The sequence below is a fragment of the Heterocephalus glaber genome, unplaced genomic scaffold (genome assembly GCF_053883595.1).
Source record: "Heterocephalus glaber isolate CG9 unplaced genomic scaffold, H.glaber_assembly_v1.0 deba00001720, whole genome shotgun sequence".
In the NCBI taxonomy this organism is placed as follows: Eukaryota; Metazoa; Chordata; class Mammalia; order Rodentia; family Bathyergidae; genus Heterocephalus; species Heterocephalus glaber.
The window spans coordinates 8,910,200-8,927,105 of NW_028258433.1; the positions used below are offsets into that span (position 1 = coordinate 8,910,200).

The following is a 16,906-nucleotide window of genomic DNA, read 5'->3' on the forward strand; positions in this document are numbered from 1 at the left end:
TGGTCCCATTGTCAAAAATCAGATAGCTGAATGTGCCTGAAGCTGTTTCTGCATCCTCTGTTCTATTCTATTGATCCACACATCTGTTTTTGTGCCAATACTATTCTGTATGTTTGTTTAATCATTGTAGCTTTGTAGTATAACTTGAATTCTGGGGTTGTGATGACTCCTGCTTTTCTCTTGTTGTGCAAAATTGCTTTTGCTATTATGGGTCTCTTCTGGTTCTATATGAATTTTAGGACTGTTGAAAACATAACTGGTAAAAGATGTCATTTGTCTTAATAACAAGAACAACAAAGATAAATATCACCATATGAATTTGAAAACATACCTGGTTTTTAAGCAGACCTTTCTCTGACTTCTTAGAAAGAATTTGCCTTACTCTACCTTGTGGATACACATTTGTATATTTTCTTGTTTTCATTGTATATTTTGTGTTTTCTTTCTATAAAAGTTGACAAGACATATACCTATCCTTGGATGTAGTATTTATCCAAATCCAGTCAAAGACATAGGCAGGTGATGTGGAAATTTGATAGCATTTTCAATTGAAGTTTGACTGAGATAAATGTAAAACACATGAAGCTGTCTTATGGGATCAACATTGTTACAGAAATGATAGTGGAATTGATTTACACAAAAATTTGGTAAAAGCAGGACTATTAATTAAAAAATATATCCAATAAATAATAGCTACCTTTAATGATACAATTAATTCAATTTAGCAGATGGGTTTTAAAACTATGTAAGATTCTGTAAAACTCAATTTCTTGATTTCTTCTGATGAAATTTTCAGTAAATTCCTTACAACTCAAAAGTTTTCCAATTTTTTCCATTTTTAAGTGGAAAATGATTTCTCTGTTCATAAAATTGTTTTTCTCTTGGTTCAGAACCTTTGAAGGGTTTCACCCTGCAGCTACACAAATCTGATTTTGACAATTTATCTTTATATTGTTGAACACATCATTAGGGATCAATTCACCTAATTGACCTTCTTCCTTTCACTAAATTCCTAGGAGTTTGGCTTCCTCATGAAATATTGCTCATGGAGTCTCTACCAGAGCCACAAGAGGCAGTATTGAGGGATATTTGTGGATAACAAAATTTACTTCTGTTCTTTGGAAAATGCTGGATATATACTCCTATAAATTCTTGTTCTTTGTGTGTCCCCTTTCAAAGGTATTTGCAAATCATACCTACCATTTATTGATTTTTTAAAAAGATTGTAACCATTTTAATGATTAGACCTTGATACTTTTCTTAGTTACTTTTTTCTTGTTCAGACATAATGCCGAACACCTGAAAATTAAAGGAGAGGTTTATTTTGGTTCACAGTTGTAGATTTCAGTCCACAGTCCACTGGCTCAAGGCAAGAAAAGGGGGCATGCCATAAGAGAAACAGCTCATAGCATGGCAACAGGAAGCGGGGGTGGGGGGGAGATATCAAGGGAGAAGGGAAGGAGAAAGACCCTAATATCCTTCTGGCACACCCCCAGTGACCCACCTCCTTTTATCAGGCTTCACCTCCCAACTTCCTAGTCAGTAATAAACTCATCAGTGGACTAACCCACTGATGAGTATCACTCCCCCATGATCCAGTCACCTTCCCAAATCCCACCTATGAGCACATGAAGCTTTGTTGGCACATCTAGACATAAACTATAACAATACCGCTTTCAAATATCTGCAGCTACATGCATTGTTCCTTTTCTCTAAGTGCCAACTGCTCCCTGTTTGTATTTCTGTATCCTCCATGGTAAAATAAGTGCTAATTATGCTGCACTAGACCTGCCAATTATGTCTCTTTACTTGGAACAAAAGCTCCTTGAAGACAGAAGACAGGGATTGTTTTTACCTATACCCATTCCTAGCTACTGCCTGACCAAAGAGAGGTGCTCAAAAAGTTTTATTTTAAAAATGAACAAATGAACAGATTTTGGCTAAGTTCCATGTATGTATTCAAACTATTTCCACTTAGAGAAGGTAACTTTGTTTTTACACATTTTAATAAAAACACTTCATTCCTTATATACTAAAGTATCCACGTTTTACAGTCTGATAAAGCATCCTTCCTAAAGGTAGGTTTTTTGGCTGCTTCTCAAGTCAGCCTTAATCCTTCATCATCTCCCCCAGAGATGGGTTAAGATGTCACAAATTGCTCTGACTCCCTTGTCACCCATTTTACTATACAGCTATGCTCTTAAATTAGATGTACCCTTGACAATGATAGAGGCATGTCCATTGGCAGGCAAAATATGTTCACAAAATAGACTTCTGAGATGTCCTTAAGTAAAACTGACTTTTAACTTTTTTCTTCTGTTTGAGCTCTATCCTGAAAATCAACTTAATTTCATACAAATTAATGAAAATGGAAATGTTTGAAAAAGAGGTTAATTACTAGCTACAATGAGCAAATGTAATAGAAGTAATAACTGCTCCTGAAATGCAAGGTAATTTCTGACAAACAGAAAGGACTGAATTGTAATTTGGAGGGGGGAGTCAGTTTTAATAAGACTTTTGAGTTTTAAAAATCTCTAGTAAAGAATTCAGTTGTTATCTTTATTCGGAAAATTAATCTTAAGAGTCAACCATAGATGAACACTTGGTATCAGGCAAGATGTGCTGATCAAGTAGGGTTTTTTTTAATTACAAAGGTTGTATTTAAGTATTTATGCCAAATATTATATTGTAGAAAGTTGTATTTACAATTAGTCTTTACTTAATATATTACTAAATACATATATGTAAACCATTGAAGAATTTTAAATCTATCTTTGAATTCTAATCTTAGGCAAAATTATGACTTGCAGTAAAACTGCAAGAAAATATTTTTATTTTCTCTGCTACTGTGTCTGATTCTATGGTCAAAATTTTTTGATTTTTTTTCCCCTTAAACTGGGTTCTATCTATGTTGCTCAGGCTGATCTGGAATTCCCCGAGGTCAAGGAATACTTCTGTCTCAGCCTCTCCAGTAGCTGGGACTACATGTGTGCTACACAATCATTTCCCTTTACCAAGTTTAGCAAAGGGGGTGGAGAAGAAAGATGTGTTAACGTGTGATATTTTGTACATATTAAAGCTGGACTAAGTGGTAGGTAGCTCTTTAAATGAGGGGCAAGTCATAGAAAAGGCATATGAAATAATTCAGGGATCCCATTTGGTTATTTTTTAAAAAGGCATTTCCCCCCCAGCTGAACATAGCTGAGAAATGCTAAACACATCTTCCCTTGCCTTGTCCTAGGGTCCCAACTAGATCTGAATCAGGAACACCCTACTTCAAATAGCTGTCTCTGCAGAAGCCTCCCCCAACTCCCCTTAAACTTCAATCCAAAAAGAAAATCAAAAGGGCAGCCTCCAGAAGCAAGCACTGCACTGGATCCTTTGTCTTGGAGAAACAGTAAAGAATGTCAGAGATTTCCTTAATTTTTGGAAGAAACTAGATCAAAAAGAACGTACAGAGGAGTCAAGTCGCCAGAACACAGCATATCTTGTTTTCTTCCGAGAGACCCGGGCTGTTGGCAGGACTTGGTGCAGCGACACAGACCTACTTAACCACTGAGATCTTCAGAGTCTCCAGAAATCACAACACTGATTTTTCAGGTAGGGGAGGGTTCCCAGGAAGACTTCCAAATCCTGCATCAGGCCAAGGAGAGCAGAGATGCTCCTTTGCTCTGACCATACATAGCTACCTCACAAAATCTCGCCTTTAGTGCCGGTTCGCAACTGACTCATGACTGTTGTCACAATCAAGGAAGATGTTACCAGAGTTCTTGTGTTGCTGTCATATTTCAAGCACAGAAATTTCAGGGTGCAGTGAAAGTCTGTGATATATCTACAGGAATTACTTTAATATTGAACAAGATCAGTTTCTGCTTTTCTGCAGTATTCATTACTGATTCTTGAGATGCTTCCCAATGCACTCTTAATATATGACACAACCAGATGGCTTTCAATTTACACTTTTATTAGAATACTTACATTTTCCCACTAAACCAAATCACACCCACAGCCTGGATGAAAACATTCACAAAACACACTTAGGGAGACAGTGATAACTTTTGCTTACATTGGCCATTTGAATGGCCTTTAGGTCTTTTTGGGGGCTTTAAGGACGCTTTTTTTTTTTTTTTTTTTAACAAAAGCAGTAACAAGTTGTATACATGAATATAAGTATGTAAATATATGCATACATACATATACATTTAAAAAGAGTTATAATTTTTTTCACATGGTTTGCCAGTAACCTCCGCAGCAGCCTGGGCTTGAAGGATTCAGACAGCGCCCCCTCATTTAAGGATCCTTCCCTCCAGGCCCAGGGACACCCCTTCCCTCCCAATCCAGGTACTTTCGCTTCTTATGTGGCCTGGCCACCTCACAGGACCCAAGTTCGGGCTGACACTGGTCCAACAACGTGCCAAGCCCCGCCACTGGCCACGTTCTCTCCTCTTCCAAGGGGGCTTAGCCTTCCGGATGGCACCACCTGGTGGTAGAAGCCATCTGAGGAGGCCTCTCCTGAGGGCCTGGAGACCAGCTGCGACCCTAAAACCTCAGTCTCTTTTCCCGCTTAACCAGGAGGAGCTGGGCCGGCCAGGTGCAGCTTCTGGTGCTCAAAGACGCAAAATGACCCCATGCTCGCCGCCACCTTGCCGAGGACTGCAGAGACTGAAAGGCCTCCGGCTCAAACCCGGGCCGCCCAGCCGCCACCCCGCTGCTCTCTGGGAGGAAGCGTAGGTGTGTGAGCAGGGAAAGCGGAGCGAGCCAGCGCACCCTCGGGCCGGCGTGGGCCCCGTGTCGCTCTCCCGAGCCAAGATTCTGGGGAGCGGGCCGGGCAGGGGCCGTTAGCGAGGCGAGTTAGCGGCTGTTGGGAGAACGGGCTCAGGGAAACAGTCCCCTCCATAGCCCACTGCCCGGCGCTGGGCCTCTATCCCCCTTCCCAGGCAGGGAGCGCCGGCCAGAAGGGACGCTTGTGGGACGGTGACTGCCGGCCCCGACACGCCCGGGCAGGAGCCGTTCGGGCAGCAGCCGGTAGGCCCCGCGGGGGCTGAACGCCTAGGGGTCGAGGCGCGTCGCTCTCAGCGCGTCCGGTGAGAGGGTCGCCATGGCGATGCAGCATGGAAGCGGTCCTCTGGGGCCCTGGGCGCGTCGCTGATTGGCCAACTCAGCAGACGCGGGTGGGTTGAAAGTAATTAGCGCAGAGCGGGTGGCTACCGCCGCAGGGAGCCGGACGCCCCCCACTGGAATCCCTTAACACTTCGGTGTTTTCCCTCACTCACCCACCCTGCCCCTCCTGTCCCGCCCGAGCCGCCCCGGAGCTCCTTAAGCAAATATAAAGCCGAGAAGAGCGCTGTTCGCTGTAGATTCCAAACAGGTTGTGGGCCGTTCTCTCTGGTGGGCGGAGGCAGCGCCTTGTTTGTCGCTTGGGAGGGGGACATACTTTCCCCGTACTCAGGTATCTTGGATCTGCTGTTTGGGATTAGGGGAGATGAACTTCGAAGAAGGGAAAGACTAGGTAGGACTCAGGAGTTTAAATTTCCAAATAGCCTGGGGCTTACTATTCGGACTTGAAGGTTTAGCAGGGTGTCTCTGTCCTTCTAGCCCACTACTAAGTCCTGGAAGAAAGCCTCTAGGGATTGAAATGACTGTTTTGGTTCAAAGCAGTTTTGACTGATGTGGTCGGTCAGGAACCTTTTAACTCTAATAATTACTGGGAAGATAGATGGGTGATTGGTGCCGATTCCATGCCTTTTTACTCTCCCTCCTAGAGATTTGCTGCATCCTTGGAGCCTCGAGTGGGTGAGAAGGGTTGATTAACCAGCTTGACTGTTTTTCTTTCTCTGATAGAAGTTTGTAGAGGCTCAGACAATGCATCACAGCAACTCCAACAACGGAGTCGTTCTGGCTCAAGTGACCCGAGGTCCTGGTGCTTGTCAGATACTCACAAGAGCCCAGCTCGGCCAGGATCCCTCACAAAGGACAGTGCTAGGGGTGCTAAATGAGAATGAGCAGTACAGGAAGACCTATGGCCAGGTAATGACCCAGAGACGCTGGGAAAGATGCTGTGGAGAATGTCTTTCTTGCCACAATTGGGAGATGCTTTTCTCTTAATGTGTATCTACAATTCCTTGAGTATTACAACCCTGGAATCTGGACTATGGGGAAGTTGATTTCTGATGATCACCTTGACCATTCCCTTTGGCAGGTAGAAATAGTGATTAAATTTCTTTGTTGTTATTTTTCTAATATCAAGGACATAAATCTAGAAAACTATTTGGGTTAAGTATATGTTAAGTGATTTAAAGACTAGGCTGAAAGGAAATGTGATTGCCGAGAATAAATTATGGAGCTAGAGTTCTACCAGATTAGAGGTGCTCAGTATGATCTAGGCCATGCCTGAAGCAATCCTGGATAATCTTTGCTATGTTCATAGGGATGGTTCAAGAATCAGGATTGGATCAAACTATTTTGGTTACCTATAAAAAGGTTGCTTCAAGAGCAGACATCTCCCCTCTACTAAGAGAGCAAGTGGGAAAACAGATGATGGAGCCTCAGATACACCTGCCTTTGAAGTCCAACAACAAATCTAGACACTTAACTGCAAAAGAGGACTTAGATCCTTAGGAATGCATTTTTGAGATAGAAAAAAAAAAACCTTCCCTAATTCTGTTATTTGACAAACCCACATAATGACACTTTAAGCCCATACTGGATATCTGTAGTACCTTATGGTTGCAGTGGTCTCCTTCATTTTATATGTGGGAAAGTCTGAGAGGTTTAACTGCCCACTCTCAAAATGTTATGGTGAAGACTAGATTAAAAGCCCCTCCTTTACTACCTCTTCAGGTCATCTGCCTTTTGGTATGGAATCTGTTTAAGGAGAGGGAAAAAAAGTACACAAAATAATTGGTTTGAAGCTGTGGAGAAAATTGAGTGAAAGTGCTTTTAATAAATGTAATTGGCTTAGCAATATTTGTTTCTTTAAACATACAGTCTAAGACCTGTACTCAGGATTCGATGGCTGTGCTGTTGCCTAATGGTCTCATTTTAAATGCACAAACTTGGTATGGTAGTAAATCATCTATTATGTTGCCTGATGCCATTGCTTGCACTAGCTCTACATTTTGCTTCTCCATTCCTCTATAGCCTCCTTAGAAACCTATTTTCCACCTCCCATGGCTCCTCTCCATCCTTACTCTCAGCTGATGGCTTTCCATTCTGTTTCCTGCTCCTGTGTGCCATATACCCTGCCATCCCCATCTTGTTCTATGGCTGATGTGCCCCTGCTCTTATATAAGGTGGTCCCCCAAATGTGGGCTATATCTCACATCCTCCTCTCTCCTCAAGGATATCTCTCCAACAACTCATTTTTCTCATCAGTTTTCTCTACTGAGTCAATACAAATGTATTGAAATACTTTCTAACTTCAGAAGTTTTTGATTATGCAGCTCTTTGCAGCTACTGTTCCATTTTAGCAATTCAGAGTTGGTCTGCTCCACTGGCATGTAAGCTCCATCAGAGTGAGGATTTGGAAAGTCATGTTCTCTGCTGTATTCCTAGTACTTAGGACAGTACCTAGGCCAGAACAGCTCACAATATTTATTGACTGAATTCTTTCAATTTATAGTTCTCTTGTTTTCTTTGACTCAGTCCTTTTTACTTTCCTTACATGACTGATTAGCAGCATTTTACATGGTTGACTACTCTTTAACTTATGAAATAATTTCTTTTTGCTCAGATTGGACAACATTATTCTCTCTCGGTGTTCTGCCTTGCTTATTTGCCCCTACTAGGTCTTTAGTTCTCCAATCTCTAAAAGTCAGAGTGACCTAAGACTTAGTATTCAGTTTGAATCTTGCACTTACTCTGTTAGTCTCTTAGAATCAAAATATCTTTTGATGATTCATGTTTTCATCTTCAGCCCAGGCCTCTGAGCTGTATTAAAGGCTTATATATCCACTTGACATCTCCATTTGTATCATATGATAGGTACCCCAGACTTGTGCAAAACCAGACACCAATCCTTTAACCTACTCCTAACTTGATCTTCCCAATGTCTTCCTTATCTCAGCAAATGAAATTTCCATTCTTTCTAGTATCAGTCCTAAAACCTTTGTCATCCCTGACTTCTTTTTCTTCTACCTCCCATTTAATTAACTGAAAAAAACATATGAGTTGTTCTACTTTTAAAAATGTCTGGAATCTCTTCCCCTCTCGTCCTTTTATGTTACTACACTGATTGAAACCCCTGACTGAAATCTCTCCTGGGACTTGGATACTGGTCATCTAACTCTGATCTTTATTTCTACACCTGTACCCAGCCAAACTGATCCTTTAAAAACTTGGATTATATTACTCTTCTGCTCAAAATCTGTCCATGGCTTCCCTCTCTGCATAACACCAGTCCTTATATGGCCTTCAGTAAAGCCTACAGGACTTGGCCTCTCTTATTCCTGACCTTGTATACTATCCTGCTCTTTTTCTCACTTTGCTCAACTATATCTTTTCTTGTTTGTCTCTCCCCACCCCACCTCTAAGTTGGACATTTTGTTCACTGCTAAATTCTGGATTCCTGAAACAATATCATCAAATATTTATTTAATGAATATATGTCTCAGTTTGTGTGCATAAATGTATGGAACAGAAGTCAAACTTGGCAGTAACTTGGAGTCATAGTTATCTGGTTACAGTTACTTATGATTGTGGTCCTTTCTACTTCCTAAGATTATTTTTTTCAAATATTATCATAAAGATTTTTTTCTTCTAAATAGCTAGCTATGAAATGAGAATTTTATAAAGCGTTGCACCTAAAAGTTAACTTTCTAAGGAGGGGGGCTAACTGTGAGAACTCAGTAACTATGTGTTAACAGCTATGTAGAACAGCTATAAAATCTTGTGATCTTGTGGTGCTATAAGCATAAAAGCCAACTTGCAATTTTCCTCCCACACATGAAACCTATTTCATTTCTGAAGAGAGCTATAGCTTTTCTTCTTTCTATAATCTTGAGTTCCCTGTGATACATACTAGTATGTAAAGAAGACAACAATTTTTAGGTAGCTCTCTTTCCATATTTTAAATATAGGTAAAATTAAGAAAAAAATAATGATTTCTAAGTTTTATTATCTGGAATTATATTGTCAGCATAGATATTTTAGTTTAGGATTTACCTTCCCAGGCTGCAGGTTCAAGGCACAGTCACATAGGCCTAGATGGCCTTTGGGGGTAGCCTCTAACAAGAGATTTCATTCTTTTTGAAAGGAGATCACAGCAATCCGGTGTTTTTCTGGACCAGAAAATATCTTCCCTCTATCTGTAAAAAATACGTTGTCTGCTTGTGGGGTTCATGAGCCAGCCAAGCATGGATTTGATATCTACATGGATAAGCCTGAGCAGGAGGAAAGAAACCACTGCCTGGGGAGAGAAGGGGTGGCCTTGGAAGATGCATGTGAAGCAGACACCAGCACGCTCAAGTCAGACCTTCACTTCCTCCTGGATTTCAACACAGGTAATCTGACTAATCCACAACTTAACGGTACCTTGTGTTCACACCTATCCATAGTGTTTCAGTAGTAAGTAACCAGAAAGAGAAAAGCATGAAGCAATAACTATTTTCACAGTTTCCTGGGGACGATGAATGGATGTAATGGATTTTAAACTAAATGACTTATCTGATAGTGTTGAATCCCTGCAGTTTCCCCTATGCTGGTGGATTCATCTCTCCATTCCCAGTCAGAAGAAAGGTCAGAATTTAACACAGATGTGATAAATGTGACTGAATATGCTGAAGAAATTCATCAGTACCTTCGAGAAGCTGAAGTGAGTTTTCCAAACTTCTGCTTCACTCTCCAGTACCCCAAGTTCTTAACATAACCACTGGTGAATGGCACTGACATGACATCTAAACATCAAAAAATCTATATAAATAAGACAGATTGGCCACCCCTAATCTGACAATCTAAAATCTGAACTCCTCCAAAATCTAAAACTTTTTGAGCATTGAATAATGCCACATATGAAAAATTCCATATCATAAAACTTTGTTTCTTGTATAGAATTGTTAAAAGTATTATATAAAATTATACTTAGGCTATGTGTAGTAGGTACATGTGAAACATAAGTAAGTTTTGTGTTTAGGCTAGGGTCACAACTTCAAGATATCTCAGTATAGATATATAAATACACCCAATCTGAAAAAGTCTAAGACTGAAACATTTTTGTTTCTGAGCGTCTCAGATAAAGAACATTTAACCTGTAGTTGTGATAGTGAGTAGCAGTTATATGACTCAAAGAATTTTTATGTTAAGTATTTCACTCTTAGGAATAATCCATATTGTTACCTTCTTCCTCAGTTTAGCTGTTAACTCATTACGTTGTGGAGCCAGAATTTCACACTTTCTTCCTTACCATGATAAAGATTTATTTGGTTCTGAATCAGAGTCTTACCATTTGCTCAGGGGATGTTTTTTAATGGTAACCATACTGGTGAGGGATATTTCTGTATTGCAACTATTTCAATATCTAAACTCATTCCCCAAACAGATAAGATACAGACCCAAAGCCTACTATATGAGGAAACAGCCAGACATCACAGAAGGCATGCGCACTATTCTGGTGGACTGGCTGGTAGAGGTTGGTGAAGAATATAAATTTCAAGCAGAAACTCTTTACCTGGCTGTCAACTTCCTGGACAGGTTTCTTTCCTGCATGTCTGTTCTGAGAGGAAAATTGCAACTTGTTGGGACGGCAGCTATTCTTCTGGCTTCGTAAGTGTTCTTTCAGCTTGAATAATGTGAAGCGATCTCCTGTCAAAACACTTGATTTTTTTTCTCCATTTATTGAAGAAATGCAGTGCTTGATAATTAAAACTATTCATGCTTCTTTTGATAAAAGATCATCATCTTTGTAGGTGTTACTGAGAAACTGAATCTACCCACATGTTCACTCTTCAATTCAGATGTTTAAGATTTATAGCAAGAAGTTCAATAGCATGACTAAATCAGCCATCAATTCAAATTCAGGATCTAATTTAACTCTTTTGAAGTATAGTCTTTTAGCTGTGTTCTAATACAAGTAAAAGTCCTATTTAAAGAGATTTTGGTTACACAAAAGCTGTTTTCATGATCTAGCAAATAACCCTAATACAGTTTGTTGATCTGGTTACAGATAATAAATGTTTCTTATCTGGTTCTGTTCCTATCATTGATTCCTAACAGTACCTAATTATGTGGGAAAAGATAGCTGGGCTGTGGCTTAGCTGCCTTTAAGTGACCTCTTTCTGAGTGGCAGTTCTATTCTTTTGGTTTTAAATATTCTAGTTACTAATGGGTAAAAACTTGCTGGTAGTGCCCCAAAGAAAGTAGGAACAAAAGTAGAAGGAAAGCAATTATAATGGTGAAATGATATCATTATCTTTCTCTTGGCTATTCAGTATCATTGCAAATTCAATAGTGAAAGGTGAACACGATCTTTTTAAAAATTAAAGGACTATGAAATGTTTTTACTCTCATTGTGTTCATCCTAACATTCTTATCCACAAAATGATTTGAGGTTTTTAGAAGTAATGGTTATTCACCTGTAGTGCCTGTTATGCAGAATCTTTCGGTATATCAGCAGCCAAAACCTAAAATTCTCAGTTGGAAAATGGTTTCTGTTACTATTCTGTGCAGTAAGTAAAATATATCCTTTTAATACTCATGTTCTTGGGCTGGAAACAAGCTCTTAGTATCTTCATAGCCCTGTGCTATTCAATGAAATTGAAGGGGAAATGAGGTTATAATAAAGAACTCTGAAGGTCTATGCTGAGACATGGGAAGTAGAGACATGCATTCCGAACATTACTCCTAAGAATTCTTTACTTTTCCCAGGAAATACGAAGAGATATATCCACCTGAAGTAGAGGAGTTTGTCTATATAACTGATGATACATACACAAAACGACAACTGTTAAGGATGGAACACCTGCTCCTGAAAGTCCTAGCTTTTGATCTGGCAGTGCCAACCACCAACCAGTTTCTCCTTCAGTATTTAAGTCGGCAAGGGGTGTGTGGCAGAACCGAGAACCTGGCGAAGGTATGCCACATGACTTCCTGGAACTTCAGGTGCCAGGAGGATAAAGCAGCCTTTCCCAATCATCTCTCAGTTTTTCTATTCCTTTCCAGTTTTTTCCATGGCTAGGGAAACCTTTTCAGCAATTTAAGACAGCTAATTGTAAGAACACAGTATCTGGCTACAAGGTGTTACTTTGGACTACATTTGGCAGGCACAGGCTATCTAATCACCCAGCTATTAAAGCCATCTAAGCTTGGAGACTATTCCCCTGTTGGATACAGATCACAAGCCATGCTTCTTAGTTTGGGAAAAAAAATGAATGTAGTTTAATTTGGTTCTAAACTCATCCTGACCTATTAAGGAGTGAATAATCATTTGGTCATTTGCAGTTATGAAAATTTAGTTGGTGGTACTAGAGTATTGGTTTGGTCACCTTGTTTTCCACCTACTAGGATATATGGTATTTATGTGCTATGCAGAGAGTAATAAGGATGTATACATAGATTTTCCAGTGTTTGTTGGAAAATGTGTTCCCATTGATACTGTTCTAGCCTTAAAGTGTTGTTCCTTTGCCTCATAAATTAATAGCTTTAATATGGTCATATTTTTGCCTTTTAACTGAAGGCCCTGTTCTCATTGCAGATGCTATACCAACACTACTTTATATGACTAGCATAAATTGTATTACTAGCACATGATAAGAAAAGCAACCTATAATATATACAATGTGGGTAGGTGAATACAAAGGTATTGAAATTTTATTACAATCTAGATGCAATTTTGGTTAAGGGCAGCTCTACCAATAACCCAGTAAATAATGGTGGGTTGACTATTTCTTTCCGTGCTCATTACTAGATCTTAGTTGAACAAAAATAAGATAAAGTTTATTACTTTGACATTTCTAAGTCTACTTAACTTATGACTTTGGTCAAACATGACATTTTCTGTTGTGCTTAGTATGTTGCAGAACTGAGTCTACTTCAAGCTGACCCATTCTTGAAATATCTTCCTTCACTGATAGCTGCAGCAGCTTATTGCCTAGCAAACTATATTGTAAATAAGCACTTCTGGGTAAGATTCTTTCTTCATTTCAGATGAAATGTGAGGCAAGTTCAGTGATTTAAAATCTGTTAAGTAACTTTGAAGGAATAGACTGGGCTTGCCTCTTGTGAGGTTGAGTTAGTGTAAAAAGGAACTGGTTGTCTTGACAGCAGACTACAGCTTGCTGCTAAGTCTTTCCAGTCAGCTATTCTGGCTTTGACTCAGGGGCTTTACTCTGTGGGGAGCAGAGATGACAAGAAGTCAGGTAGGTGGCATCACAGGCTCATTCAACAGATGCAGGACTGGCAATCTTAGTGCCTACAATGCCTGGAGGGACTTTGAAGTGCATTCACTGGCCACTTCAAGTGAAAGTTGTTGATTTTTATCTTACCCTCTCAACCAAACCAAACCAAACCGAACCGAACCACACCACACCACACCAGGCCAAACCAAATCAAACCAAACCAAACAAAGCAAAACAAATCAAACCAGGGTCCAGTGAAGATGACAAGAAGGTTATACCAAGATTAGAAGAGAATAGGACATGTCACCTCCTACCCAAGAAGATCTCAAGGTCAGAAACAGCCCTCTGAAAGTTCACCGTTGTGCTAAAAGAAGTAGGGTATCTACCTTCATAAGAATGTTTCATATGCTATACAAACAGGACAATTGGGGAAGCATGGCTCTTTAGTGTTCAGTAAAAATCCCAGTCATGAGGGAACAAAATAAGTGAACTTAGAAATGTAGAACTCTGGCTGTTTTGAGAAATACTGCATATCCGAAGTATCTGAAGGAAGTGGATATGGTTTCTTTTGAGATGAATATAGATATTTACTAAGGAATCAATTCTCTTTACTTCACAATCATTTATCTTCAGACCTTAATGTCTTACAGAGTTATGTAAAACAATTTTTTTTGTCTTGATTAGCCAGAAACGCTTGCTGCATTTACAGGCTATTCATTAAATGAAATCATGCCTTGCTTGAGTGAGCTACATAAAGCGTGCCTTGATATACCCCATCGACCTCAGCAGGCAATTAGGGAGAAGTATAAATCTTCAAAGTAAGTTACTGACATTTTCTTATCTTGGGTCTCTATTTAAAGCTTAGTGGGTAATAGTTGTATCTGTATTAGGAATGGAATAAATTGCATATCTGGTGTTAGGTTGGAATAGTAATATTACACATTAAATCAAGGAAATGAATTTGGAAAAGCCTAGGTTTATAATTTGTCAGCTTATAGTACCTATAGCCAACCAGCTTCCTTCCAATCTGTTAAAAGTACAAGAGGGTTTTTTGTAGCCTGAGATTTTTATAGAACTGACAGCCTTGGCACTTGCTGACTTTGCTGTGGGTCTCATTTCAGATACCTACATGTGTCCCTCATGGAACCACCTGCAGTGCTACCTCTGCAATAAGTGTCAGAACTGAAGCACTTCCAGAACTCAACTACCAGATCAACAGAGTTGCTCTTAATTTTCATAGTTTCTTCTGCAGGTTGGGTCAACTATTTTCAATATAGCTGACTTTTAAAATATGTAAATGTATTGGTTATGTTAAACTTCAGTAGCTTATAAAATAGCATTTTTAAAGAATAAATTTGCCTTGTGACATGTATTGTGTTAGGCTTATTTATTGTTTGCATGACTGACATACCTGACTTGAATTTTAGTTGGGAATATCTTTACATAGAAAGATTAAACTCAAGTAGGTTTTGGAAAAATGAGAGTACACAAAATTCACCCCAAATTTTGTTTGTTTCAACCTTTAATGAAATCATAAAATATAGCCATATTTTGCACATTTTGTGACCACTTCTTTACTTTAAAGTACAAACAGGTTCTTAGGTTTTAGTATTGCCCCTCACCCCCCAATTCTCAAGGCTTCTCTGTTCCTGGTTCAGTGAGGAAATCAACATTTCCTTAAAGCATTATGACATATTACATGTGTTTCCTAAAGGGGATATAGGACCTGTGTCAATACAGAATCATCTGTCTTCATGTTATATAGTGAGGCCCTTGCAGTCTCGCATTCTAATTTATGCATAGGTATATTTCCATTCATATATGCGCTGAACTTCCCAGCTATCTTTTTGTACCTAGCAATATGATAGACAAATCGTCCAATCCAAGGGGATGCAGCAGGACGGAACAATTATGACCGATTTTGGTGATGGAAGTGCTATGTTTGCCTCTTTCAAGCCTTAAGGATTTGAGCAACTCAATCAACTAGGGAAGCTTCCTCTCCTTATCTACCTGTTTGTATTACTGGCCACTTCCCAATGATATGTGTATATCTCAAACTGAACCCTAACATAATAACATTTGGACCCAGATACAAATAAGACTGTATTTATTTGTAGTACAAGGGTCTGAACCCAGGGCTTTACACATGCTAGGGCAAATGCTCTATCATTGAACTACATTGCCAGCTCAATAACATTTCTTTTCCTGTTAATATTTTTGTTTGGAATATTTTGCTTCAGCTAGAAAAGACCTTGTAGAAGTAGGTCTCCACTGAGAACTACTTTGTAAAGGAAGTTTTTGTTTCTAAAAACAATCCAAAAGTAGTTCTAAACATGCTATAGGACTTAGAGTTCTGAGCACATAACTTATGTTCTTTGTTATAAGAAGTTTACAGATACCCCATTCCTACTCACACACCCACTGATTGCAAACAACTAGTCCTCAATTTTGACTTTCTTCTATTTGGTTGTGTCCCTGAAATACTTCATTTAAAAATAGAAATATAACTGTCACCTGTGTACCTCCCACTCAACTTACAAGTTAATAGCAGCCATCTGTGTATCCCTTCTTTCATCCCCAGCTTTTCATTCCTGAATTTGATGCTGATTGAGTCCATGTATGGTTTTTATATTTTGTAAAAATGTATCCATAAATAATGATGAAATTTCTGAAATTTAATGTTTATTGATGGTCTCTGTTCCCCTCAGCAAAAGGTGTCTTAGGTGCCATCATTTTTCAAGATTTTTACATGTTAAATAAATAGAATCCAAGTTATTTATACATTGCATAGTCTTATATTAATATACTAACATTTACTTATACTATTGTCTTATATGAAACATAAATATATGTTTTATCGATTCTTTTGATTTTTTTTTTTCTACCTTTCTCTCTGCTCCATTCCACTCACTGCTTGCCACCGAGGAAACTGGCTGGTCAGACCTCTGAGTGTGGGAATTCTACCTTTGTCTGCCTCTGAAGGTTCTGTGGCCTGTGGCTTCAGACAGATTGAGGCTTTCATGACCATGATCCAAGGGGCCCTTGGTAAAGTGTGCCTCAAGAACGACTATTGGAGCAGATTTTCCAACCTTTTATCAGGAATTCAAACCTAACATGGGATGGATATAACCAAACTGTTCTGTTGTTTCTGTTTCCCAAATAAGCTTTCACCACTAGGAAGGTAAAACATCGCAACACATTTCACTCTAAAACTTCAAAGTGACAGTGCATACTGTTTAGCTTAAAGAGCACTGGCCTGTGCTACAGTTGGGTTTTTTTGTTCTAAGTATCAGGGCTATGGGGCTGCTGTCTGAGGCAGTGGAGACACCCAGGGCTCATGGCCATGACCCTAGGTAGTACCTGTTTTAATTACATTTCTTGTTACTGAGACACAATACTTGACACCCACAAGTTAAAAAAGGAAAGATTGGGCTGGGGATTTAGCTCAGTGGCACTGCACCTGCCTCAAAAGTACAAAATCTTGGGTTTGATCCCCAATACTGGAAAAAAAAAATGAAAGATTTATTTCAGCTCACAGTTTGTAGAGGTTTCAGTACAGAGATGGCTGGCTCTAAGGT

At 39.4% G+C, this 16,906-nt stretch overlaps 1 protein-coding gene across 7 annotated transcripts; it reads left to right on the forward strand.

Annotated features, from left to right (window-relative positions):
• Positions 1–4,387: 4,387 nt before the first annotated feature.
• Ccna1 (cyclin A1) lies at positions 4,388–16,103 on the forward strand. Of its 7 annotated transcripts, none has more exons than XM_021266477.2 (9): positions 4,388–4,731; positions 5,842–6,027; positions 9,254–9,500; positions 9,687–9,811; positions 10,535–10,758; positions 11,860–12,064; positions 13,001–13,114; positions 14,013–14,146; positions 14,450–16,103. In XM_021266477.2, the coding sequence occupies exons 2-9, from the start codon at positions 5,863–5,865 to the stop codon at positions 14,499–14,501; spliced, it is 1,266 nt and encodes a 421-aa protein (XP_021122136.1). In that variant the 5' UTR covers positions 4,388–4,731; positions 5,842–5,862; the 3' UTR covers positions 14,502–16,103. The 7 variants fall into 7 exon arrangements, with proteins under 7 accessions (XP_021122136.1, XP_021122137.1, XP_004854791.1 ...); XM_004854734.4 differs by lacking the exon at positions 4,388–4,731 and adding an exon at positions 4,788–5,171; XM_021266476.2 differs by lacking the exon at positions 4,388–4,731 and adding an exon at positions 4,788–5,084.
• Positions 16,104–16,906: the final 803 nt, after the last annotated feature.

Coding starts and splice junctions, on each gene's coding strand:
- Ccna1 (XM_004854734.4), top strand. CDS start 5,112: ATGGAAGCGGTCCTCTGGGGCCCTGGGCGCGTCGCTGATTGGCCAACT. Junction 9,812..10,534: donor AGTACCTTCGAGAAGCTGAA/GTGAGTTTTCCA, acceptor TTCCCCAAACAG/ATAAGATACAGACCCAAAGC. Junction 12,065..13,000: donor GAACCGAGAACCTGGCGAAG/GTATGCCACATG, acceptor TGTTGTGCTTAG/TATGTTGCAGAACTGAGTCT.